At 40.8% G+C, this 27069-nt stretch overlaps 1 protein-coding gene across 2 annotated transcripts in view; it reads right to left on the reverse strand.

The window, feature by feature from the left end:
- Positions 1–27069, reverse strand: part of NFKB1 (nuclear factor kappa B subunit 1) — a 98844-nt gene that overhangs the window by 46775 nt on the left and 25000 nt on the right. For both annotated transcript variants that reach the window (XM_016223599.2, XM_016223598.2), the window contains exon 5: positions 97–245. In XM_016223599.2, the coding sequence (XP_016079085.2) occupies positions 97–245 (149 nt within the window). The remainder of the gene's footprint in view (positions 1–96; positions 246–27069) is intronic.

Genomic DNA, 27069 nt, shown 5'->3' on the forward strand with positions numbered 1-27069 from the left:
AGGGTCTAAGGAAAAGGGCCTTTTCAAACAGTGTAAGTCTTGGGTGCCATGCTCTATCTTCTCCCACCCTCCACAGCATCACATCCACTCACTTACCCGACCACCATGTCCTTGGGTCCAGCAGTTACGGTGCAGATCCCATCCTCGCAGTGCTTCCCCACCAGGCTGTGTGCATGCAGGTGGGTGCTTTTTCCATTTGTGACCAACTGAACAATCACCTTTGCAGGTCCCACATAGTTGCAGATCTATGTAAGAAGCACATTTTAAAAGTTAGTACATCTGACTATATTGCAATATAGAAAAATGCTTAGAACAATGTGTGGCCAGTGTGGTTCAGAGGCTGAGCATCGACCTATGATCCAAGAGATCTCAGTTCAATTCCCAGTCAGGGCACATGCCCGGGTTTCGGGCTTGATCCCCAGCAGGGGTGTGTGCAGGAGGCAGTGGATCAATGACTCTCTCATCACTGATATTTCTATCTTCTCTCTCTCTCTACCTTCCTCTTTCTGAAATAAATAAAAGACATATTTAAAAAAAGAAAAAAAAATTCTTAGGACAAGCCAATAAATATAAAAAATATACAAACTTATGCATACTTGTACATATACGACCACAGCTCTGTTTTTAAAAGTGCATCATGAACAAATGACGGGATGGAAATAAATAACAATGCTAATGGTGGCTGTTCTGTGTGTAGAGGATCTCCTCTAGGAAGCAGACCATATATATAAAATATAGTCTGTGCTGCAGAAGTTGGAACAGCACATCTTTAGGATGCTGTGTAGCCATGAAGCATCCCCTTCCTACTAATCAAGAATACATTTTCATCTGCACCCTCATCACAATTTTTGGTCATAAAAGCTGGATGAGACATCTGTCTAAAGGAAACTGGGATTGATGGATAATGGAAATCAAGGGAAGGAGTGAGGTGAGCAGGAACAGCGCATCTTATGTCTCTGTCACGACATTAGACAGGAGAGAGTCTTGCCAGGGACCTGACCCTGAAGGTTGTCAACAGACACCCCAGCTCACAGACTGGGTCTGTAGTGATTGGTTAGGAAACTTCAGCCCAGCACTCTTCGCTATGAGCTCTGATAACCAAGTTACACATGCCCAGGTTATAGTACATTTCTTCAATTCAAGTAAGTGCACTTCCAAGGTGTAAATCCTTAGATCTGACACCTGTTTAGCTCTTATTTTATAAAATCAGGGTTTTCCATTTAAGGTACTTTATCTTTTTTATTGTTATATAAAGTGATAATAACAGCAATAAGAAAAGGAAACAGCATGGGGGTAATTACATTTTAAGCAAAGAGAGGTTGGACAAACTTTCTCCTCTAGTTGGCCCTCAAACACCTAGAGCAGACCACAGATTCCTTCCTTGAGAAAGCCCCAACACTAAACTCATGTTAACAGAAAAGACTAAGGGCTTTATTTTTACCTTCCTGAATCCTGTAAGTCAGCATCCTGCCACAAATTCAGCCAAACTGTTAGAAATGCACTAGATCTCCTCAAAGGGTGACCAGCCACCCTAGTTTGCCTAGAACTGAGGGGGTTTCCTGGTACATAGGACTTTCAGGGCTAAGAGTTGGTCACCCTATCTCCTAAGCTCACATTGTCTCTTTTTGACTAAATGCATGACCTAAATCCATGTTCTCTCAACTATACAATCATTAGAAATTTTTTAACCTGCACAAGCAACCTTTAGCTCAGAAGGGAAAGAAAGTGGACAGGAATCCCATCTAACAAACTTGAGGAAGAACCTATACTTGCCAATACAATTTCTGGGAAACAGACAAAATCCCTTTCAACCAGTATACTTCTACTATAATATCATCTAATAGATTCAGATTTCATCCATGCAGGGTTTTGTTAGGACTTTTTTCAGCATGGCTTTTCCCCCCCAATCCAACCTCTCACTGCAAGAGTTGAGAAGTTGATAAGAGGTGGGATTATTCCCCAAGGGGGCTTGGGGGGAGAGAAGATCCCCTCACCCCTCAGCAAAGAATAGACTCCCCTCTAACAGTGTGGCTCCACTGGAAACCTTAGGGCTCTCTGTCTGAACCTTGACTCAGTTGCTGCAAGTTTGCTTCAGAATCCTCTAAAAGCCCTTCCCAAGGAACATGGCCACTTGTGGGAGTGGCCTCCAGTCCTTGTAGAGCAAGCTAATCACAAAAAACATTTAGGATTAAGTCAGGTTTTGACCACCTCAAAGCACAAATAAATAATTTCTTAAACAGGTATAGGACTTCAAAAAGCCCTCTGGGCATAACACTAATTATGAACTTAGTGCTTTCCCTTTTATAACAGGCAGAAAGCCTTTACCCTTCAGAGCAGGACAGGGAATGGAAGGTTCTGGGTTTGCTTCAAAGTTGGCTGTTGTCCCTGGATACTCCCTGGATCGTCAATGCCGATTTTGTGCCTTTGGTGCTGACATCTGAAATCAGTCTTTGTTATGATAACATACTCCACAGGGGCTTCTTTGGCGGTAAATGGACAGTGAAAGCAGCACTAAATAGATCATGTAATTTCACTTTTTAAGTGCACTAAGCACAGAAATGCAACAGTGTAAGGCATGGCGAAATGCTTCACTTGGGTGAAATGCCGTAGGCTTTCCACTTAAGCAGGACACCAGAAGGAATCCAGCCATTAAAGCCCAATCGCTGTGGAAATCTGGGTCCATCAATGTCACAGTAATGTTCACATTACTATGAAGGAAATCAGTCACTGAAGGAAAGAGGTGGGAGGTGTCCATGAAAAGTACTCACATCTTTTTCTTGCTATTACTTCATGATTGAAGAGTGGCAAGAATGAGGAACTGGGTAGTCTCTGAGGTAAAGGTACCTGAAAAATTTGCCCATGACTAATGTGCTATCTGAGCCATTTGAAAGCATTCAAGGCAGCATGGCATCATCTGGTTTTTACACAGACCACAGGGCATGGACAGGGAGGCCCCTGGGTTTTGTGGACTTTCCAAAATACCGACTGAAAGAAGAAAGCTGAAGTGTGAGGCAGAAAACACACGATACTATTTTCAGGTTATGTGGCAAACGAGGACAATGGGATTCTAACATGGGGGTGGGGGTGGTGGGGGTGGATACTTTATAAAATGCCACGATTGCTGACAGCTATTTGCCACTGATTCAGAAATTCATTTGTTCTATGGAGGATTTGGTTATTTTTATTCAGCCTCCTTTTTACTTCTTTGAATAGTGGTTTCCTTGAAAATTAGGTTTATAGAAAGCAACTGCATCTTCCAGAAAGGCTGGGTTATTTTTGAAAGAGTCTGAACATAGCAGGCTCTTAATTAAACACAAGGTAAGTTTTCAGTTACAGCCAAGGAGACAAAGAAGACAACTTGAGTAATTAGCTATCAAGGGGACATTTTAAGAGCAGGTACTTGAGGGGCAGACTAGCTAGGTTTAAAGGCAGTTCTATCATTTACTAGCTGTGTGGCCTTGGGCAGAGTTCAATTCACCATCTGTAAAATGGAGAAGATAACAGTACCTCACGGGTTTGTCGTGAGGATTAAATACATTAATGCATGTAGTCTCTGGAGCACCATCCAGTAAGTAACAGTAGTATACAGGTGCTATTATTATCTTATTTATTACTATAATGTACTCTTCCACCTAGAGATCTTTAAATGATACAACTGCCCAGAGATGATTTAAAAACACATAAACCTGTCTAAAGGCAGGTGGCTAGTATAATTAGTATAAATGACTAATTAAGGCCAGTTTTATTCCTAGGGTAAGTCTTTTTTTCCAGAGTGCCATATTTTATTGGGCTTCATTAATTTTCTAGTAATAATTATGTTATTATAGTAACAGCTATCATTCTTGGGGGTGCTCAGGATTCTGTGGCTTCCTTGATGACCTGGAGCCTCTCTTCCAGGAACTTTATGACTCAGTACCTACGGATGACCACAGGCTAGGTCTGCTTTTTGAGTAAGAAATAGAAACCAAGGTCTCAGATAATACCAAACTTCGTCAAATCACCTCCTTTTATTTAAAACAACTCCGTCATACTCTGGGGCAAAGTACACATTGATTCTTTAAAGGTGGCTAAGAGAAGTAGTCTAGAATTTTCTGGGAATCAGAATTTGAAATGTTCAGTTCGCTTGCTGAGTAAATGTGACCAAATCACTGTGGCAGAAAGTAGAGTTAACATTAATGTAAGCTGTGGCACTTGAAGCAGTTCTTTTTTTTTTTTTTTGTAATATATCTTTATTGATTTCAGAGAGAGGAAGAGAGAGAGATAGAAACATCAATGATGAGAGAGTCACTGATCGGCTGCAGCCCGCAACTCGGGCATGTGCCCTGACCGGGAATTGAACCCCAGTCGCCTGGATCCTAGGTTGATGCTCAACCGCTGAGCCACGCCCGGCCAGGCTGAAGCAGTTCTTTTCTGCTTAGCTTTTCTCATGAAGTGATAATAATGATGATGATGATTAAAGAAGAGGAGGAAGAAAATCCACAATTTCAAACAGAAATCTATCTTGACTTTCCTTGCGTCCTAACTTTGTCCTAGACCCCTAAAGCAGTGGAACCATGCGGTTAATTCCAAGAGCTCGGAAGCCAGGCTGCTGGGCTCACCTCCCTCTGTTGCCAATTACTGGCTGGGTCAACAGGGAAAAATGGTTAACATCTCCAGACATCGAATTCTCCATCCTAAAAATGAAAGTAATAGCACGCTTGATTTCACAGGTATTTAAGGATTAAATGAGCTGAGACAGTGCTTGGAATCTAACTCTCCTATCCTGACTATTACCTCATTGATAACCAAAATGGATCCACTTATTCAATGAGTATTTATTAAGCCCCTCTATGTTTCATGCCCTGCAGTAAGTCAGGGAATGAAGGGGGATACACAGTGAGTGCAAAACAGACACAGACCTGTTCTTGTGGGAATTAAAGAGTGGGACCGATACTAATAAATGAATCTCACAAATAAATCAAATGTATACTATGAAGCACTGACAAAGGACACATATTGTAGAGATTTTACCTGGTCAGGAAGTCTGGGAAGACTTCCTGAGGGAGTAATGAGGGCTGAGCTCTGGAACAAGAAGAGGAGTGGAAGAAGGGAAAGGGTGAGTAGGAGATCAGGGTTGAAAACAGTATTCCTGACAGGAAGCACAGCATGTGCAAAGGTTCTGTGGTGAGTCCTATGTATTATCTCCTCAGTCATACTCACCACCACTTCTCAGTTTCCAAGCGGTTCCTACCACCTGGGGGTGTCCCTTCCTTCTCCTCTGCCTAGAACCACCCGTTCCTCAAGGGTAAGACTTAATTCTGAATCTTCCATGATACTTTCCTCACCACTTTCGCCTATGAAACTCCACTTCTGTTCCTGTTCCTATGAAATTGGGGTAGGGCAGGAAAATTACAGGCAACTTATCGCAATGAGAAGATGGTAAAACCAGTTGGCAACTATAGGATTCATGTCTTACCTCTCTTGTTTTTTATATTTCCAGAGCACATACACCTATGTCCTAACTTACTGTTGTGTTTTTAATCTTCACCCAAGGATATGCTTACTGATTTGAGAGAGAGACGGACAGACAGGCATGGATGTGAAAGAGGAGCATTGATTGGTTGCCTCCCATATGTGCCCTGACCGGGGATCGAGCCCTTATCCTAGGGATGAGTCTTGGCCAGGAATCGAACCCACAACCTTTTTTGTTGTACAGGACGATGCTCCAACCAACTGAGCCATCTGACCAGGTCCTAACTTACTGTTTTTATGGAAGAAAAGGAAACATGTTAACTGAGCCAACCTTCACATCAACCCTCTGCGGTCGGTAATGGTACCCCATTCCACAGCCGAGGACATCAAGGCACACTAAGATGGAGTAAACTGCCATCATTCCTAAAACTGGAGGAGTGGGAAGCCCTTTGCACTCGGGTCTGTCCACCTCCAAAGCTCATTCACATTTTGGATTACCCTGGGTGCCACTTGGCTTGATCACTTTTTCTTTCGTATGTCCTGTCTGCCCAGTGTTTTGTACAGCGTTGGCACAGCATTGGCACATAACAGCTATTCTCGAAAAACCTGTTGGTTCAATTTTGTTGGTGTGTGTTGTGAAAAAGAGGTCTCAGCCATAGTTGGGAGGAGGCAGAAGTGCACTCTTTTTTTTTTTTTTTTAATATATCTTTATTGATCCCAGAGAAAGGAAGGGAGAGAGAAAGAGAAACATCAACGATGAGAGAGTTATTGATCGGCTGCCTCCTGCACGCCCCCCACTGGGGATCAAGCCCGCGGCCCAGCATGTGCCCTGACCGGGAATCGAACCCCAATCGCCTGGATCCTAGGTCGACGCTCAACCACTGAGCCAGGCCCTGCCGGGGCAGAAGTGCACTCTTTCAAGGAACCCTCCTCCATGAAAAACAGCATGCCACAGACAGTATTAACTACACATTGACTCTTCTCTGTTAGGATGCAAGTCAGAATATAAAAAGAAGAGGAGGGAGGGGAAAAGCAGAGTGAGAGGGGGAGGGAGGCGAAAGGAAAACAGAAGAAAAGAACGTTGTCATCACCTATTTTCTCTCAGTGATGAAAAACAGATTTTATTGTTTCTTATTATTTGTTGAGCACCCAGGAAGCACACAATAACCTTTATTAAACAAGAGAGCACAGAACCGTGTCTAACACAGTTTCCGGCACAGGGTAGGAAGACGCTCAGTCAAGTGAGTTCTGTTTTTTTTGAAGGCAGCGGATTTGAGGTTGATCCAATCTGGGATCAAATCCCAGCTCTTTCTCCTTCCAGCTCAGTGACCTTACACAAGTCAGATAACCTCTCTGAGTCTCACGCTCCGCATCTACAACACGAGCCAAGAATGTGACCCGAGAGGTCTGCTGTGAGGACTGCGCAGTGCCTGGCACACGGCAGTTACCACAGATGCACCCGTTTTCCTTCTCTTACATTTACGAATAAATGACCTCTTTCATCCCTGGGCCACTCAGTCACCCTGTGAGGTAGAAAGGGCTGGCATTACCATCCCCATTTCATAGATAAGAAAACAGAAGTTCAGACAGGTGAACAAGTGACATGACACAAGGTCAGGCCGCCAAGACACAGAGGACCTTGGAATTCATCCCCTGCCTTCTGAATGGAAGTGTGCTCTCAGCAAGGTGGGATGACGTGAAACTATCCTCTGCAACTCACTCGCTGCTCCTGGATCCAGAAGTGCTCCTGGATCTGTGCTGATTCGTTCACATTCTTTTACCCTGTTTAATGCCCTTACTTGTTTGAACAGCACATACAGCACAGTTGTTAGGCTGGGATTAGAAGGGCAAAGTTTCGCCATTAAATACAACAAAACAGGCTAAGAGGGTCTCATCAGCTACACAGAGAAGGCAAAATCTCTGTATACAAGGAACTCTGCTTTGAAAGTTTGAGTTTTCTGTCATATTTTGACCTGGAATTTCTTTTTTTGTTGTCTGATTTTAATTTTCGTTTTCATTACATCAAATATAGCTTCTTATAAATCATACTTCTTTCAGAAAATCAAGTCACACACTACTGTTAACTCCAAGAATTACTGGAGACTTGTACCTCAACAGGTGTCATTACCTCACTATAAATACATCCTTACCCTCTGCAGGGCCCAATTATCCATGGTTGCAAAGAATATGAGAGGAGCAGACAATCTGTAACTTATGGATGAATTGTGTTACGAATGTTTATTTGTAAGCAGCTTGTTTTGAGAACTTGGATTTACTCTTAACAGAAAATCAAGTTTAAAGCAGTGGTCTTCTGGTACCATTTCCTTTCTACATCTCTTACCCTTCTTACTACATACTGTGTGTATTCGCAAATTCTTTTTCTGAACAGAGCATAAAATAGTATCTAGTCAGACCTTCAAAAGACATTCTGAATCTTACCACTTCTCACCCCTCCACTGCCTCTCTTGTTTCAAGCCTCTACAATCTGTCCCCTGAGTTTTTGCTTCTGACTGCGTTTCCTGTGCCCCCCTCCCCCACCCCCCCAACGAGCCCGTTCAAGTCAGGTCATGCCAGTCTCCTTACTCTGCTCGGTGTCCTCCTAAAGACGACGCTGTTGAAGCTGAATGATTAGCACCACAAGGGGACTCATTATATTCTTCTGTGTATATATGACTAACATCTTCCATGATAAGAAGTTAAAAAAACAACCCCAAGGCCTGCAGTGCCTTTCCATCTTAAAAGCCATTCTTGAGAACAGCATAGGAGGCTCTGGGAGCTCTGACCCTCCTTTTCTTCTTCAATTTTTTGGGGTGTTTTTGTTCATCTTCATCCAAGGATATTTTTTCCATTGATTTTTATACAGAGAGAGTGAAGGGGAGGAGAGAGAGAGAGGAGACATCGATGTGAAGGAGACACATCGATTGGCTGCCTCCTGCACGTACCTTGACCGGGGCCAGGGACTGAACCTGAGGCCCTTCGGCACGTGGGCTGACACTCTAACCACTGATCCACACTGGTCAGGGCCAATTTTGTTTCTTACTAATCCCATGCAGCCACACCACCTTGCTGCTCTTGATCTTGCCAGCGCAGCTCCCACTGAGGGCTTTTGTGTTTGCTGTATCCTCTGCCCAGAGCCCTCTTTCCCTGGATATCTGCATGTTCTCTTACTTCCTTTAGGCTTGGCAGAAATGCTGTTCTCTGGGAGGCTTTCACCGATCACCTATCCCTATGTAAACTTTCACCGCCCCCACACTCCGATCCCTGCATTCTTTGCTCCTTTCCCCTGCTTTATTTTTCTTCCTGTGTTTATTACTGTTCAAAATGCTACACATTTTACTAATTTTGATTATTTCCCCAACTTCCCCAGGAGAAGAGAAGCTCTAGAAGAGTGGGGACACTGGTTTCTTCCCTGTTGTATCCCCAGGGCTGGCAATATTTGTCATATTGTAGGCATTCAATAATTAATTCTTCAGTGAAGGCATGATTAAATAACTATGATTAAAATGTTATCTATGGAAGACAATTTATCAAAATATAAAGAGTTGTGTTAGGTAGGGGGTAGGAATAAGGTAACTCTTTCTTTTGCTATTTTGTCTTTTCAAAAAAAAAAAAAAAAGGCTAGATCCTAGTGTAGCCTCTCAGCCGGCTCCTTAAATTAGGATGTGATTATTAGATATAAGAGCAGAACATGAGCCTAAGTTGGCAGAAGGTGTCTGGGTGGGGGCTATGGACCTGCTACGGTGAGAGGAATCTAAGGGCAGAGGGGTAGGAATTCCGGCAGCTATGAGAAAGTGAAGGGAAGATGACTCTTGAATCATTGCCCTTGGGAAACCAAGGTAGCAGCTCTCCTTAAAGTCCAAGACACCCCCTTGTCTTTCCCTCTTCCCACCCTAACTGCTGTTGCCCGTAAGGCATTCTCCTGCTGTACTGAAATCTCAGTACCTCACTCAAACATTTTCTCAATTCCTTGCCTTATTATCGCCCTCAGGAACCCAGAATTCACATTTCTGATTCACCCAAATTTCACAGCCCCCTTACTCCTCTATGATGTTCACTCTGATGACAGGAATAACTACCCCCCCAGGACCATATCATGGCGCAGTGCAGCTCCAAGATCTCAGACTGCTGAGCTCCTTGCCATTCAATCAAGAGCACAAGCTCTGGAGTTAGACAGACCTGCTCTGAACCCTGGCTCCTCCCACTGCTAGCTGTGCACTCCTGGGCAAGTTACTTAGCTTTTCTGATTTGTTTTCCCGCCTGTAAAATGTGAAGACAAATACATCATCTTCAAATTTTCATGAGGATTAAAAAGGATAATTTCAAGTGTCTAGTACAGTTCTTGATACACAGCAGGTTCAAAATAAATGATTGATTCCTGTCTCTTCATGCCTTAAGCACATATCTGTAGTTGAGATTTCCTCTGACTTTAATGAGAAGATGGAAACCACTGCATACAAGTCTCTTCAACCACTCTTCTGACTGTTACCCAGGCTCAAAATGCCCCTATTATTTTACATATCCTCTCCTAATTCAGAGAAATGGAGAGCTGTTCCCTTTTCCAGAGCTAACCACTCTGGTTTTGCCCTTAATACCATACTTATTCTAGACCTCCTGAATTATACTCCTCCCTTCCTCTCTAAAGGACCCTTCCCTTTAGTCCATAAAACATGTACACTCTTCTCTCTTATTCCAAACAATCCCTTTCCTGATGATGATGATAACTGTAATGGTTAGCATTTATTGAAATCTATGGGCCAGGCACTACACCAAGACCCAAGATCTACAGAACCATTCTTTCTCTCTAATCCAAAGAGAAAGGTTCCTTTTTAAAAATAAATGTTTTTATTGATTTCAGAGAGAGGAAGGGAGAGGGAGAGAGAGATAGAAACATCAATGATGAGAGAGCCATTGATCAGCTGCTTCCTACAGTCCCACTACTGGGGATTGAGCCCGCGACCAGGGCATGTGCCCTGACCGGGAATCAAACCGAGATCTCCTGGATCATAGGTCAGCGCTCAACCACTGAGCCACACCGGCCAGGCCAAAGAGAAAGGTTCTTGAAAGGCACACCTGCTTGAGTGCCATTCTTTTTTTCCTTACCAAGTATGCAAGAAAAGCTCTAATCACCAATGATGAACCTCTTACTTAATCTGCAATCCTTTGCAAATTAACTCCCTTAATCCTCAAATGAAAAAATGCTTAAAGGTCATGGTTGACTCCATGTTTCCAAACCTATTAGCCATTTCTTATTCTTCATCTTAATCTCTCTGAAACCTGGGATGTGTTACAGTTCCCTTCTCGAAACTCCCCCCTGACACTTCATTGGACGCTCTGGCGATGGCACTCTTCCTCAAAGGGAAGTTTCGCCAGGGATCCATCCTGGGTTCATTTCTAATCTTTACCATGATCACTCCCTTGACACTCTTATCTAGTCTCCAAGATTTAATTATCTACTCCATTCAGATGCTCCTTAATTTAAATCTCATGTGCTTCATTTCCTTTTAAGCATCTGTAACATATCCAGCTGCTTGCAGGGATCTTCCTGTCTATAACATCTTTACAATTCACTTTGCCCAAGACTGAAAAAATTGCCTTCCTTCTGAAACCTACTCCCCTCCCTATTAAATGGAGCACCACCTTCTAAACAATTGCACCAAAATCTCCCTTTCATCTTGGAGTCCTCTGTTGTCTTCTATGAGTAATCAGCTGCCAACTTTTGGCCAGATGGCACCTGCCCCCACCCAAACATCTGACATGTGTCCCTTTCGTCTGTTCTCATTGCCTCAGTTTATCTATCTCAGCCTGAACTCTGAGTTTCACTCATGTAGAATCACTGCAGTTCTTTAAACTGGTGTTCCTGTGCCTGTCCCTTCTGCTAATGTCTCTTAGCAGAATACTACCAGATTTATATTTCTAAAGTACAATGCTGATTAGAGCATATAATTCCTATATTAAAACTTAGATGACCTACCCATTTTCTACAAAATCCAGTCTAAATTCTTGAGCCTTGTACCATGAGGCCGCGTTGTACCTGTCTAGCCTTGTTCCCAGCTTTCCCTTTCTCATAATCTTCATGCCAGCAGAATTAACCACTATTCCCGTTCATCCTCAGATCATTTGTTTTTGAGCCACTGCTGCTGATTTTTCTGCTTGTGCTGTGTTTTCTAGTCAGGTCTACGCTTTCAAATTTCTACCTTTCTCTTAAGATCCAGCCTAAAATGTAATTTCTGCCTCAAAGCCTTTTATGAGCATGCCAACTAGCTGGCTCGTATAAATTTATCTTTACCTTAGAGTCCTTCTGTCATTCATTCTGTCCTTCAAAAACTAGTTTATTCAGCAATTACCACATGGAAGCCCCAGGTGCTGGTTATCTTTGTGGTCAATAACAAAAAATTATTACCACATTTCAGATATTTAAGGACATATCTTAGTCCCTCTTTTAAACCAACTGATCCTTGAGGACAATATTTCTCCAACTTTGACCACAGAACCAGTACCTATATTTAGTCAATATTTATAGAAACAACGAATAATTTTTTATCTCCTCATCTACTGATGGACACTTAGGCTGCTTCCAAATATAGGCTATTGTAAATAACCCTGCAAAGAACATAGGGGTACATATATAGTCCTTTGAATTAGTATTTCCGCTTTCTTAGTATAAATTCTCAGAAGTATAATTATTTGTACCCCGAAACATTACTCTGCTGTAAAAAAGAAGAAACTTTTATGCTTTGCAACAGCAAGGACAGACCTGGAGAACATCATGCTAAGTGAAATGAGTCAGTCAAAAAAGGCAAGTACCATATGATTTCACTCATATGTGGAATTTAATGAACAAACTGAACTACCAAGCAAAATAGAGACAGACTCAGATAGAGAGCAGGCAGACAGCTCTGCTGGTGGTGGGAGGTGTTGAGGGGGGTGGAGGGATTGAGCAAAAACAGAAAAAAGGGAGAGAACTCATGGACATGGACAACAGTGTGATGATTGTGGGGTGGTGGTGGTGGGGGGGTGGGTAGAGGTGGAAGAGGGCAGAGAGGGGATAAATAGTAATGAAAAAAAGAAAAACAACAACTAATGACTGAATAAGTCTTTGGCTCCAGGCTACTCTGGAGGAGGCAGCAGCAAAGAGGTGAAAAGGTTCTGGGCAGCATCACAAAGGATACTAACAGCACGGCCCACGACATCATCCTGCCTTAAGGTCTATTGAAGGGTTACTGTCATGTGATAGAGCTCACCTCACTAATACAACTATGAGGGATTACCTGAGGAGTTTCTGAAAAGTCCTAGCAAAAGGTGAGTACAAGAAGCTAACTAACTTGTGAATTCTACCAACTCCTTGGCTTGAAATCACTGTTGGAAACATCTAACCCTGGCACTATTTTTATTTATAAGAGTGTTATCCAATGAGAATGGTAACTTTTGTTTATAGACAGACTAATACAGAGATGATGAAACATCTTTAATTTCTATAAAGTCAATTCTCAGGTAAAATTTAACCCTGACATACAGTTTGTCATTGTGCTGGGGCTTGGCCAAGGTGATGAGATGGGTGGAAAACAACCATCAAAGGCTGGTTCCAGAAATCCAAGGTATTATACTCACCTCCCAAACTGGAATTACAACTAAGTTATAGAACAATGAACCTGAATAGCCAACTGGAGACTAGCTGAAGAGAAGTCTTATAACCAAGGATTTACAGAAGTTGCCACATTGAGGCTGGTAGGAAAGGCGGAGACATGAAATGGGATGGCCCTGCTCCCACGGGCAGGGGCTGAAATTCTGTGGGATATCTCAGCCATGAAGGTTCCCACTGAGAAGCATGGGATCTTAACCCCAAGCCTGGCTCCCCAGCCCAGAGTACCAGAGCTGGGGAGAGGCACCCATATATCGTCTGGCTGTCAAAATCAGCAGGGATTCTGTCCACCAAGTAGAGACAGGAGTCTGCTAGAGACATACGTAGCCTTTTAAAGGGCCAATACATAAAATCTGGTTCACAGCCACTTACCCTAGGTTCCTATGGAGGGAGGGTGTAGTGGACTAGAGTGACATGAGGAGACACTGGGATTTGTGGCTCTGGGGAGAGAATTGAATGGAGAGCCACCAAGATCCCTGAGCTGAGTTCCCTTCCCATACTGCAGGGACTATCTTACTTAGGTGGGGCACTCCCCTCCATATGGCATCAGCCTGGAGAAAAGCAATAGCTTCACCCTCTGGCCTCCCTGTAGGCCCATGCTGCAGAGCTTGTACCCTCCTGAGGGGCCAGCTGCCTAGGCTGGGATTTAGAATTCTGGGCAGACTCAGAAGGTGTCGGTGACTGAGTTGTGTGGCTCTAGGGTTCAGTCCATTCCCCCTACTTTCCCATGTAGCTGACTGGTGCCTCCCCTTCACAAGAGATCCACTCTCCAGGCCGCCAGTAGCTCCACCCTCCCGACTCCTGATGGTTTCACCGTGCCAAGGTCTGGGAAGAATCTGGGACAGACTAAGTTGTGTGGCCCTGGGGCGGGATCCATCGTCTTCACCTTCTCCTAAGCTCCACTGGCACCTCCCCTTCAAGGGAGATCCACTAGTCCCATCCTTGAGTCCCAGTGGTCCTGTGCTGCTGAGATCTGGCTCCTGGCAGAATCTAAAACAGACTGAGCTATGTGACTCTATAATGGGGGCTATTTTTCCCTCACACAACCAAACAGTGCAGAGCCCTCCCTTCACACAGCTAAATCTTGGTCTGTTTGGGCCTGATAAACTCTGCTGGCCTCGCCCTGATGACTCCCTGAGATCACACCCCATCACAAAGGTGTGTGAGCACCCAGCTGGTGGTAGCTTGACTTGGTATATGCTGGGATATTTCCTAAGTGGCCTCAGACAAAGCACTGGCACTGAATTAAAACCTGTATAAATTTGGTGAACATCACATGCCCCTACCTGGTGACTCCCTCAGAACTTACCTCATGCAACTTGAATATGGCCAGAGGCTCTTTCAGTGACTGAGCCTAACAGGTAGCCAATAGGCAGAGGCAGATCTCAGGGTTCCTTGGGACTTTTGCTGACCTGTCCCTGGGCCTGGTGCTGGTAAAAACTGGCCGGATGCACAGCTTGGCCATTCCCATGCACACCTAGGCCCAGCAGAGGAAGCCACAAACTGTGGATCACTTCGTAGCTATAAATACGTTGCCCAGGGCCAGTCACAGGCAGCATCTCACATTGGACTACACCAGAATCCCTCCAAAGAGGCCCCAGAACCAACACACCAGTGGCCAGCTTCATACATTGGAGCAGGATCCAATTAGCTTTACAAGCGGCATATCCAAAGGGAGATTGCGGCAGACACCAAGCCCTATTAAGGTGAATTCCACTTTGTGTGGTCAGCACACGTACACCAGCTCATACACTGAGGTACAGGTTGTTTCTTACAGTCTGCCAGTCTGAGGGTCAACCCCAGGCAAAAACAGGTCAATATAAATCAAGACTCAATTACAACAGCAGGGTGCACACAAGCCATATAAGGGACATTGCTGGAGCACCCAGCTCAGGGTCCCATAGGCCCCTAGGATATAAGGCCACCCTACCAAGACTGGAGGTCATAGCTGATTTACCTAATATATAGAAAGAGGCAGTCAAAATAGGGAGACAAAGAAACTTGCCCCAAATGAAAGAAAAAGGAGAAATCTCGGAAAAAAAAAAAAAAAGAGCCAAATGAAATAGAGGCAAGAAATTTATCAGATATAGAGTTAAAAAAATTATTATAAATATGCTCAAGAAACTTAGAACTTTAACAAAGAGAAAGCAAGCATTAAAAAGGAAATAGAAACCATTAAACAAAACCAGTCAGAAATGAAGAATACAATATATAAAATGAAGAATACACTGAAAGACAGAAACAGTAAGTTGGATAAGCAGAGGACTGAATCAGCAATTTGAAGGACTAGATAGCAGAAAACACCCAATCAGAACTGCAAAAATAAAAAAGAATTAAAAAAATGAGGATAGTTTAATGGACCTTTGGAACAACATGAGGCATAACAACACCCATATCATAGACGTGGCAGAAGCAGAAGAGACAAAGCAAGAGATCGAGAACCTATTGGAGGAAATAATGACTAAAAACTTCCCTAACCTGGTGATGGAAAAAGATACACAAGTCCAGGAAGTGCAGAGAGTCCCAAAGAATATGAACCCAAGGAGGCCCACACCAAGACACATCATAATTAAAATGGCAAAGGATAGGAGAATAAAGATGGCGGTGGACTAAGTGGAAGCTACACTGATACTCTCCTGGGACCAAACTGGAATTACAACTAAAATATAGAAAAACCATCCTGAATAATCAACTGCAACTGAAGATGAGCTAGAGAGCACTCTCATAATCAAGGAGGAAAAGTGGAGACCACATAGAGACTGGTAGGAAGTGTGGAGGCACAAGAGGGCTGGCTGGGCTCCCACAGGCAGCTGCTGAAGGTCCGGAGGGATATCTCAGCTGTGGCAGGTTCCGACTGAGGACTCTGGGGCCTAAACCCCAGGCTGGGCTTCCCAGCCAAGAGAACCAGAACTGAGAAAGGTACCCACATATCTCCTGGCTTTTCACAATAGCAGTCGGGTTTCTGTCTGCCAGGGAGAGGTGGCTGGAAATGCAGCCACCTTCTTAAAGAGTCAATGCACAAAGCTTCATGTGCAGTCACTCACCTTGGGCTCCAGCAGAGGGAGGGCAGAGTGGACTGGAGCTGCATGAGGAGAATCTAGGGTTGTAGGCCCTGGAGATAGAGCTCAGAGGGCACCCCTCTGGATTCCTGTGCAGAGTCATTCCCCCATACTGCAGAGTACATCTTTCACAAGAAGACATTTACCTTCCAAGCAGCTTTTGCCTGAGGGGGAAGCAATTGTCCCACCACGCTGGAAAACCTCTTGCCCTACCCCATGGAGTTTCTACAGCCTGAGGCTCATTAAGAGACTGATAACAACTAGCTACCCCACCCTGTGGAGTTTCTACATCCTGAGGTTCATTAAGAGAATCAGATTAACCAGCCTGTAGGCAGAGGCAGACTTCAGAGTGCTTTGAGTCAGCCTGATCTGCTTCTGGACCCAGGCCTTGGAAAAGCAGACTTTGGTGTGCATCTCAGTCCTGTCCAAATGCACCCATCCCCAACAGGGGACCTCAAGTTATGGGCTGTTGAAAGCTCCAAACAGGGTACTCAAGGCCAGTTACAAACTGCATCTGATACTGGCTTGCACCACAGACCTTCCAAAAAGACTGAGAGTCCTAGCAGGCCTACCTAATACATAGAAACAAACCCAAATAGGCAGCCAAAATGGGGAGACAAAAAAACAAGCCCCAAATGAAAGAACAAGAGAAGTCTCCAGAAAAAGAGCTAAATGAAATGGAGATAAGAAATCTATCAGATATAGAGGTCAGAATACTGATTGTAAGGATGCTCAACAGCATGAAAAAAGATATGGAAACTATGAAAAATGACCAGTCAGAAATGAAGAATGACATAGCAGAAATAAAGAATGCACTAGAAGGAATAAACAGCAGATTAGAGGAAGCTGAGCATCAGATCAGTGAATTAGAAGACAGGGTAGAAAAAAATCACTCAATCAGAGACCCAAAAACAAAAAACAATTAAAAAACAGGAGGACAGTCTAAGGGAGCTGTGGGACAGCATAAAACGTAACAATATTCGTATTATAGGAGTGCCAGTGGAGGCTGAAAGTAAGCAGGGGTTAGAGAAACTGTTTGATGAAATAATGGCAAAAAATGTCCCTAACCTGATCAAGGAAAAAGGCACACAAGTTCTGGAGGCACAAAGAGTCCCAAGCAAGAAGAACCCAAAGAGGCCTATGCCCAGACACATCATAATTAAAATGCTAAAAATTCAAGACAGCAAGAGAAAAGCAATCTGTTACCTGCAAAAGAGTTCCCATAAGGTTGTCAGCTGACTTATCATCAGAAACTCTACAGATCAGAAAGGAATGGCATTAAGTATTCAAGGTAATGGAAAACAAGGATCTGAAACCAAGACTACTCTATCCAGCAAGGCTATCATTCAAAATAGATGGTAAAATGAAGAGCTTTCCAAACAAAGAAAGGCGAAAGGAATTTATCACCACCAAATCAGCATTGCAGGAAATGTTAAAGGGACTGCTGTAATAATAAGAAATAGACAAACACAGGCATAAAGAATTAAAATGGCAATAAATAAGGACCTATCAATATTAACCTTAAGGACTTTAAGGGAGAGATCAAGTCATGGATTTTAACACACACCATCGACTTCACTGGATAGATCTTCCAGACAAAAATTCAACACAGAAACAGTGATAAAATGGCACACTAGGTCAGATGGATTTAACTGATATTTACAGAACATTTCACCCCAAAGCTGTACAATATACATTTCTCTCAAGTGCACAAAGGTCATGCTCAAAGACAGACTACATGTTAGGACACAAAATCAGTCTCTATAAGTTCAAGAAAATTGAAATCACATCAAGCATCTCAGACCACAAGGGCATGAAATTAGAAATAATCTACAATAAAAACACTCAAAAACATTCGAACACATGGAGGCTAAATAACATGTTATTAAACAATGAATGGGTTACCAATAAGATCAAGAAAGAAATCAAAAACTTCCTGGAAACAAATGAAAATGAACACACAACCCAAAATCTATGAGACTCGGTGAAAGCATTCCTGAGGGAAGTTCACAGCATTGCAGGCCTGCCTCAAAAAGCAAGAAAAATTTTTAGTAAATTATCTAACCCTACAACTTAAAGAATTAGAAAGCTCCCCTGTGAAGCCGTCTTGACCAGGGCTTTTGTTTGCTGATTGTTGTGTGTTTTTTTTAATTACTGCTTCTATTTCATCAGTTGTTATTAGCCTGTTCAGGTTTTCTAATTCTTCCTGATTCAGTTTTACATGATCTCATTCATATGTGGGATCTAATGAACAAAATAAACTGATGAACAAAATAGATCCAGAGACACAGAAGCATGGAACAGACTGATGAATCTCAGTGGGAAGGCGGGGATGGAGGAGTGGGTGGGGAGAGATTAATCAGAGAACTTATATGCACATATGCATAACCCATGGACACAGACAATAGTGTGGTGAAGGCCTGGGGGGGGGGGGAGGCAGATGCGAGGTGGAGGGGGTCAATGAGGGGATAAAAGGGGGAAATATCTGTAATGCTTTCAACAATAAAGATAAATTTTAAAAAATTAAAAAAAAAATAAAATGGCAAAGGATAAAGACAAAGAGAGAACCTTTAAAGCATGAAGAAAAAAAGTTACTTACTTACAAGGAAGCTCCCATAAGACTGTCAGCTGATTTCTTAATAGAAACATTTCAGGACAGAAGGGATTGGGCATAAAATAGTCAAAGTGATGAAAAGCAAGGACCTACAACCGAGACTACTTCCCCCAGCAAGGAAGAAGAGGCTGTGCCCCAGAGTTCAGCTTCTTTGTTCTTGCAGCCCAAGTGTAAAACAGAGGTGCTAGGTGCACTATGCATTTCCTTCTGCTTTCTCTCCCAGAGTTCTTACTCTGGGCAAACAAATTTGAATTTCAAGTTCTTAAACCTCAAGAAAATAACTGTGCCCACAAGATGGTTTGGGTTTGTTCTGTGCTGTCAGTTATTGGGAGAAAACAGGATATTGAGGCCAATGCCCATTTGGTTACCACTGACAAAAAAAAGCTAAAGAAGTTTGTTGTCACCAAACCAGTATTACAAGAAATATTAAAGGGCTTACTTTAAGAAGAAGGAGGAGAAGGAAAAGGAGGAGGAGGGAAAACAAAACAGAAGAACATAGTTAAAAAAATAAAATGGCAGTAATTACATACCTATAAATAGCCACTTTAAATGTAAATGGCTTAAATGCTCCAATCAAAAGACACAGGGTAACAGAATGGATTAGAAAGCAAGACCCATATATAAGCTGTCTATAAGAGACCCACCTCAGAATGAAATATACACACAGACTAAAAGTAAAGGGATGGAAAAAGACATTTCATACAAATGGAGAGGGAAAACCTGCGGTAACAATATTTACATTTGACAAAACAGACTTTAAAACAAAGGCTATAGTAAGAGGCAAAGAAGGAAACTACATAATGATATAGGGAGCGATCCAATAAGAGGATATAACCCTTGTAAAAACTTGTGCACCCAACACAGGAGCACCAAAATATGTAAAGCAAACTTTGATGGATATAAAGGGAGTGACTGACAGTAATACAATCAGAGTAGAAAATTTTAACATCCCATTGACAACAATGGATAGATTTTCCAGACAGAAAATAAAAAAGGAAATGGTGACGTTAAATGACACACTAAATCAGACAGATTTAATAGGTATCTTCAGAGCATTTCACCACAAAGCAGCAGAATATACATTCTTTTCAAGTGCACATGGAACATTTCATAGAACAGACCACATGTTAGGACATGAAACAAGTATCAATAGATTTAAGAAGACTGAAATCATATCAAGCATCTTCTCTGACCAAATGCTATGAAACTAGAAATCAATCATAAGGAAAAAACCTAAAAAGCACACCACAACATGGAGACTAAATAACATGTTACTAAACAATGAATGGTTAACAATGAGATCAAGGAAGAAATCAAAAGATACATTGAAACAAATGAAAATGAGAATACAACAACCCAAAATCTATGGGACACAGCGAAAGCAGTCCTAAGAGGGAAATTCAAAGCATTACAGCCCCATCTCAAGAAACAAGAGAAATCTCAAGTGAATAATCTAACTTTACACTTAAAAGAATTTTAGAAAGAACAAAAAACAAAGTCCAAAGTGAGTAGAAGAGAGGAAGCAATAAAGATGAGAGCAGAAATAAATGAAATAGAGTCTAAGGAAACAACAGAAAAGATCAATGAAACCAAGAGCTGGTTCTTTGAAAATATAAACAAGATTGACAAATCTTTAACCAGACCCATCAAGACAAAAAGAGAGAGAACCCAAAAAAATAAAATAAAAAATGAAAGAAGAGAAGTAACAAGTGACTCCACAGAAATACAAAGGACTGTAACAAAATATTATGAACAACTATATGCCAACAATCTGGAAGATATGGATATATTCCAGGAAACATACAGTCCTCCAAACTAAATCAGGAAGAATCAGAGAATCTGAATAGACAGATTACAACTAGTGAAATTGAAGCAGTAATAAAAAACCTCCAAGAAACAAAAGTCCTGGACAGGATGGCTTCACAGGTGAATTTGACCAAACATTCAAAGAACTAACACCTATCCTTTTCAAACTATTCCAAAATATTCAAGAGGAGGCAAGACTCCCAAGATCATTTTATGAGGCCAGGATTATCCTCATTCCAAATCCAGATAAAGATACTACAAAGAAAGAAAATTCTAGGCGAATATCCCTGATAAACACAGATGCTAAAATCCTCAATAAAATATTAGCAATCAGATCCAGCAATACAATAAAAAGATCATACATCATACATCATACAACATGATCAAGTGGGATTTATTCCAAGGATGCAAGGCTGGTATAATATTCACAAATCAATAAACATGATATACCACATAAACAAAATGAAGAATAAAAAACACATGATTATATCAAAACCATTTGATAAAACTCAGCTCCCATTTATGATTAAAACTCTCAGCAAAGTGGGAATAGAGGGAACGTACCTAAACATAATAAAGGCCATATATGACAAACCCACAGCCAACATCATACTCAATGGACAAAAACCACAAGTACTTTTCTTAAGATCGGGCACAAGACAGTGATGTCCACTTTCACTACTCTTATTCAACATAGTACTAGAACTCCTAGCCACAGCAATCAGATAAGAAGAAGAAATAAAAGGCATCCAAATTGGAAAGGAACAAGTAAAACTCATTATTTGAAGATGACATGATACTATATATGGAGTCCTAATGAGTCCACCAAAAAACCAGAACTGATAAATTAATTCAGTAAATTAGCAGGCTACAAAATAAATATCCAGAAATCAGTTGCATTTTTATACACCAATAATTAATTATTGGAAAGGGAAACTAATAAAACAATCCTATTTACAATTGCATAAACAAAATACCCAGGAATAAATTTTACCAAGGATGGAAAAGGACTTTTCTTGGAAAAATCATAAGATACTGAAGAAAAGTAGGTGAAAAAGATACAAATAAGTAGAAGCACATACCATGTTCATGGATAGAAAGAATTAACATCATTAAAATGTCCATACTACCCAAATAAATCTATAGAGTCAATGCAATTCCTATCAAAATACCAACGGCATATTCACAGAACTAAACCAAATATTCAAAAAATTTATATGGAACCACTAATGACCCTGAATAGACATAGTAATCTTGAGAAAGAAAAACAAAGTTGGAGAAATCATTCTACCTGATATCAAACTATACAAGGCCACAGTAATCAAAACAGCATGGTACTAGTATAGAAACAGACACAGAGCTCAATGGAACAGAATAGAGAGCCCAGAAATAAACCCACACCTTCATAGTCAATTAATATTTGACAAAGGAGGCAAAACTATACAGTGGGGTAAAGACAGCCTATTCAATAAAAGGTGTTGGAAAAATTGGATGAATACGTGCAAAAAAAAAAAAAAAAAGCAGACCGCCTTCTTATACCATAAACAGAATAAACTCAACATGGATTAAAGGCTTAAATGTTAAACTTGAAAGCATAAAAACCCTAGAAGAAAACATAGGCTGTAAAATCTCAGATATTTTTCCTAGCAATATTTTTTCTGACATATCACCTCAGGCAAGGGGGAAAAACAAACAAATAAAAAACAAATAGGACTACATTAAATTAAAACATTTTTGCACAGCAAAGAAACCATCAACAAAATGAAAAGACAGACAACGGAATGGGAAAACATATTTACCAATGATACATCTGATGAGGGGTTAATATCCAAAATTTAAAAAAACTGCGAAAACTCAACACCAAAAACCCACACAATCCAAGTAAAAAATGGACAAAGAACCTGAATGGGCATGTCTCCAAAGAGGACATACAGATGGCCAATAGACTTATGAAAAGATGATCAACATCACTAATCATCAAAGAAATGCAAATTAAAACCACAATGAGATATCACCTCTCACCTGTCAGTTGGCTATCATCAATAAATCAACAAACAATTGCTGGCGAGGATGTGAAGGCAAGAGAACCCTCCTTGTTTACTGCTGGTAGGAATGCAGATTGATGCAGCCACTATGGAAAGCAGAATGATGTTGCCTCAAAAAAATAAAAAATGGAACTGCCTTATGACTCATCAATTCCACTTCTGGGAATATATCCCAAGAAACCCAATATACTAATTTAAGTGAATATATGCATCCCTATGTTCATTGCAACGTTATTTACAACAGCCATGATTTGGAAGCAGCCCTAGCGCCCATCAGTAGACGAGTGGATCAAAAAGCTTTGGTACATTTACACAAGGGAATACTACTTGGCCATAAAAAAGAAGGAAATCTTACCTTTCAACAGCATGGATAGACCTGGCAAGCATATTATTAAGTGAAGTAGCCAGTGAGAGAAAGACAAGTACCATATGATTTCACCTACATGTGGAATCTAAGGAACAAAATAAACTAACACACGAAATAGAAACAGACTCGTAGATACAGAAAACAGACTGACAGCTGTCAGAAGGGAGGGGGACTGGTGGGCTGGGTGAAAAAGGCGAAGGGATTAAGCAAAGAAAAAAACCCATAGACACAGACAGTGTAGTATGGTGATTACCAGAGGGAAAGAGTGGTTGGGGGAGGTAGAAGAGGGTAAAGGGTGGATAAATGGTGATGGAAGGAAACGTGATTTTGGATGGTGAACACACGATGCAATATACCGATGATGTATTATTGAACCGTACACTGAAAACATATATAATTTTATTAACCAATGTCATCCCAATAAATTCAATATATATATTTTTAAAAAGCTGGTTCCAGGTAAAACAGAAATGAGGTAGGGAGGAGGAGAGGAGCTGCCTTAGCCTCAGGTGCTGTGTAATCTGGACAGCTGGTCTCATTCACCATCCCGCCTGGACTTTGCCCAGGCAGCTGCACAGGAAGGCTTTCCCCAGCAGCACCCCAAGACATACTTTGCCCTCCCACTGGAAAACAGTCCTTACTTCAAGCGTCAGTTTATACCTCTAAGTTGCTGAAAAATATTCCAGGTGTGTGCTAAATCATGAAGGTTTACCCTACCCAAAGTTGTAATTTATTTTCAAGTATGATCCTAGGTTTGGAGAAAACAACACAGTTAATAGAGTTTGAGTAAACTGCACTGAATATAAATGCCTCAAAATTCTTAAACTTGTGGAAGATGTTCTCCTGAAATCTGCAAGTTTTCAGATAAGAACATCTAGGTTAATTTTTAAGGCTCCAGTAAGTGGCAAGAGTTCCAGTCACCAGTTACTGCTATGATCTTGTGTTAGTCACCTAACCTGTTTGGGTCTCTCAATTCTTCACTTGCAAAATCACTAGATAGCGTCTAATGTGTCTTCCAGCTCTAAAATTCTATGATTCCTAGTCATCAGTATAGGACACATAGGACAACATCCAAAGATCACATTTTAAAACTGAAAACAAACAAACAAAAGTTTAAAATCACAGAATTTCTGAGTTGGAAGTGACCTAACATGTAAATTTAATTTTTAAATTGTGAACATTTTACATTTCACCACAATTACATACTGAGAAAACATATACAATTAACACTGAAATTACCTGTTGTAATGGGGCCTCTGATAGCATGGAAATCAAGATTTAGAGACAAAGAAAAACCTTTATGTTAGGCAAAGATTTCAACTTTTGTCATTAAAACTAATATTAAGTACCCAAAGTGTTTATGTTCAATAAATCCAAGGAGGGGCCTGCCCTGGTTATTAAGTCCTGATAATAAACAATTGTCCTTTCTGGGGGATATGTCAGAAATGATTCCATTACAAGTGTGTGTGTGTGTGTGGGGGGGAGAAAGACAAAAAACAAAACAAAGACAGAATGAGAAATTTTAATTTAGAAAGTTAAAAAAAAAATCCTTACAAACTACATAAAAATAATTAGAAGAATCAGACCACATGTAAGGTATGATTGAAGTTTGTCCAAAATAAAAAATATTAGGTTTCTGATTTATGTGTTTATTAAAACAGAAATTATTGATGTGCTTTTTAACATTCTTTTGAAATAATTTTAAAATTTCTCAACATATTATTTTTGACTCAAACTTAATTTGAGATTATTAAGGATATCTTTGGTCTCTGTGATAATTAAATTACCTGAGGTTAAATATCACTGATTTCTTAGAATCACATTCCATGTTCATGGATTGGAAGAATTAACATTGTTGAAATGGCCATATTATGTAAAGCAATCCATAGATTCAATGGAATCCCCATCAAAATCCCAATGGGGTTTTCCACAGAAATAGAACACACAAAAAAATCCTCAAATTTGTATGGAACCACAAAAGACCCCAAATAGCCAAAGCAATCCTGAGAAAACAAAGCCAGAGGTATCACACGCCTTGATTTCAAACTATATTGCAAAGCTACAATAATCAAAGCAGTGTGGCACTGGCAGAAAACCAGACACACAGACTGATGAAACAGAACTGAGAGCCCAGAAATAAACCCACATGTATAGGCAAATTAATTTTCCATGAAGGAGCCAAAAACATACAATGGAGAAAGAAAAGTCTCTTCAATAAATGTTGAAACAACTGGAAAGCCACATGCAAAACAATGAAACTAGAATGCTGTCTTACACCAGACACATAAATTATCCAAAATGGGTTAAATAACTGAATAAAAGATGGGAAATAATAAAATAAATAGAAGAAAACATAGGCACTACACTTATGGACCTTGGTCTCAGATTTGTGTGAACTTGACCCCAAAGGAGAGGGAAATAAAAGCAAGAATAAATAAATGGAACTACATCAAACAAAAAATCTTCTGCACAGCAAAGAAACCCTCAACAGACAAAGAGGCAACCAAGTGAATGGAGGAAGATATTTGCAAATGATACCTCCGATAAGGGGCTAGTATCTAAAATACATAAAGAACTCAAACAACTCAACAACAAAAAAAACCAATCCAACTGAAAAAAATGGGCAGAGGACCTGAAGAGATCCTTTTCCAAGGAAGACATACAGATGGCGAACAGATGCATGAAAAGATGCTCAAATTTACTAGCTATAAGGGAAATGCAAACCAAAACCACAGTGAAATACCACCTCAGACCTGTTAAAATGGGTATTATCAATTAGAAAAAACAAACAAACAAATATTAGTGAGGATGTGCAGAAAAGGGTACCCTTGCACACTGCTGCTGGGAATGTAAATTGGTGCAGCCAGTATGGAAAACAATATGGGACTTCTTCAAAAAATTAAGAATAGAGATATCATATCACCCAGCAATCCCTCTTCTGGGTATCCACCTGAAAAATTTGAAAACACTTATTTGTAAAGATACATGTATCCCTATGTTCAATGCAGCATTATTTAAAATAGCCAAGAAATGGAAACAAAGTGTCTTTCAGCGAACGACTGGATAAAAAAGTGGTACATATACACAATGGAATGTTACTCGGTCATTATAAAGATGAAATACTGCAACAACATGGATGGCTCTTGAGAGTATCATGCTAAGTGAAATAAGAATAAAAAACATAATTTCACTCCTATGTGGGATATAAAACAAAAAGCAAAAACTGAACAAACAAAACAAACATACAAACAAAAACAAACTCATAGATACAGACAACAGAACGGTGGTTACCGGAGGGGAAGGAGGGTGGGGGAGGGATGAAGAGGGTAAAGGGGGCCAAATACATGGTGACGGAAGGAGACTAGGCTCTGGGTGGTCAGCACACCATACAGTATACAGATGTATTATGAAGGTGTACACCTGAAGTTTATATAACATGTTATGTAACATTTACAGTAAATTGTTACCCCAGTAGATTTAGTAAAAAATTCAAAAATACAAAAGAATAAACATCACCGATTTCTTTCTTCTTAAAAGCATACAATCATCCTCATGATATTTTTTTCTTGATTGGAAAACCGATTCTATCGCTTTCACTGAAATCCACTGGTTAGAGACGTAATTAAATAATTGGCTCTCAATGACTGAAAATATTTAGAGACATCATTTTATGTAGCACTTAATTTGCACTATAGTAATAAGTACAGCTGCTTATACAAGAATTTGGACCACTTTGGGAAGAAAACAATGAACTGATCCTTTCTTCAGAAAGGATAAAAAATTTTTTCAGATAAAAAATTTCAATTATTCTTCTGTGATTTCCTGTGGAAAACCCCTACTAAATTAGGAGAATTACGAGTAGAACTGGGAAATTTTCTTTGTCTGATTTCTTGTTGCCATTGTTGGTTAATTTACATCCCAGACATTGACAGGGCAAAAGAGAAAACCGATCTAAGTGTCAGACTGAGGTTAACCAGCACATTGTACCATCTACACACTATGATGCAAGCAGAAGGAGGGAGGGGGAAACACCAAAATTTCTAACAAGCTCTAGGATAACATCAGCTAGTAATTTGTAAAAATGGCAG

This window comes from Miniopterus natalensis, chromosome 1 (assembly GCF_054644295.1).
Source record: "Miniopterus natalensis isolate mMinNat1 chromosome 1, mMinNat1.hap1, whole genome shotgun sequence".
Lineage (NCBI taxonomy): Eukaryota > Metazoa > Chordata > Mammalia > Chiroptera > Miniopteridae > Miniopterus > Miniopterus natalensis.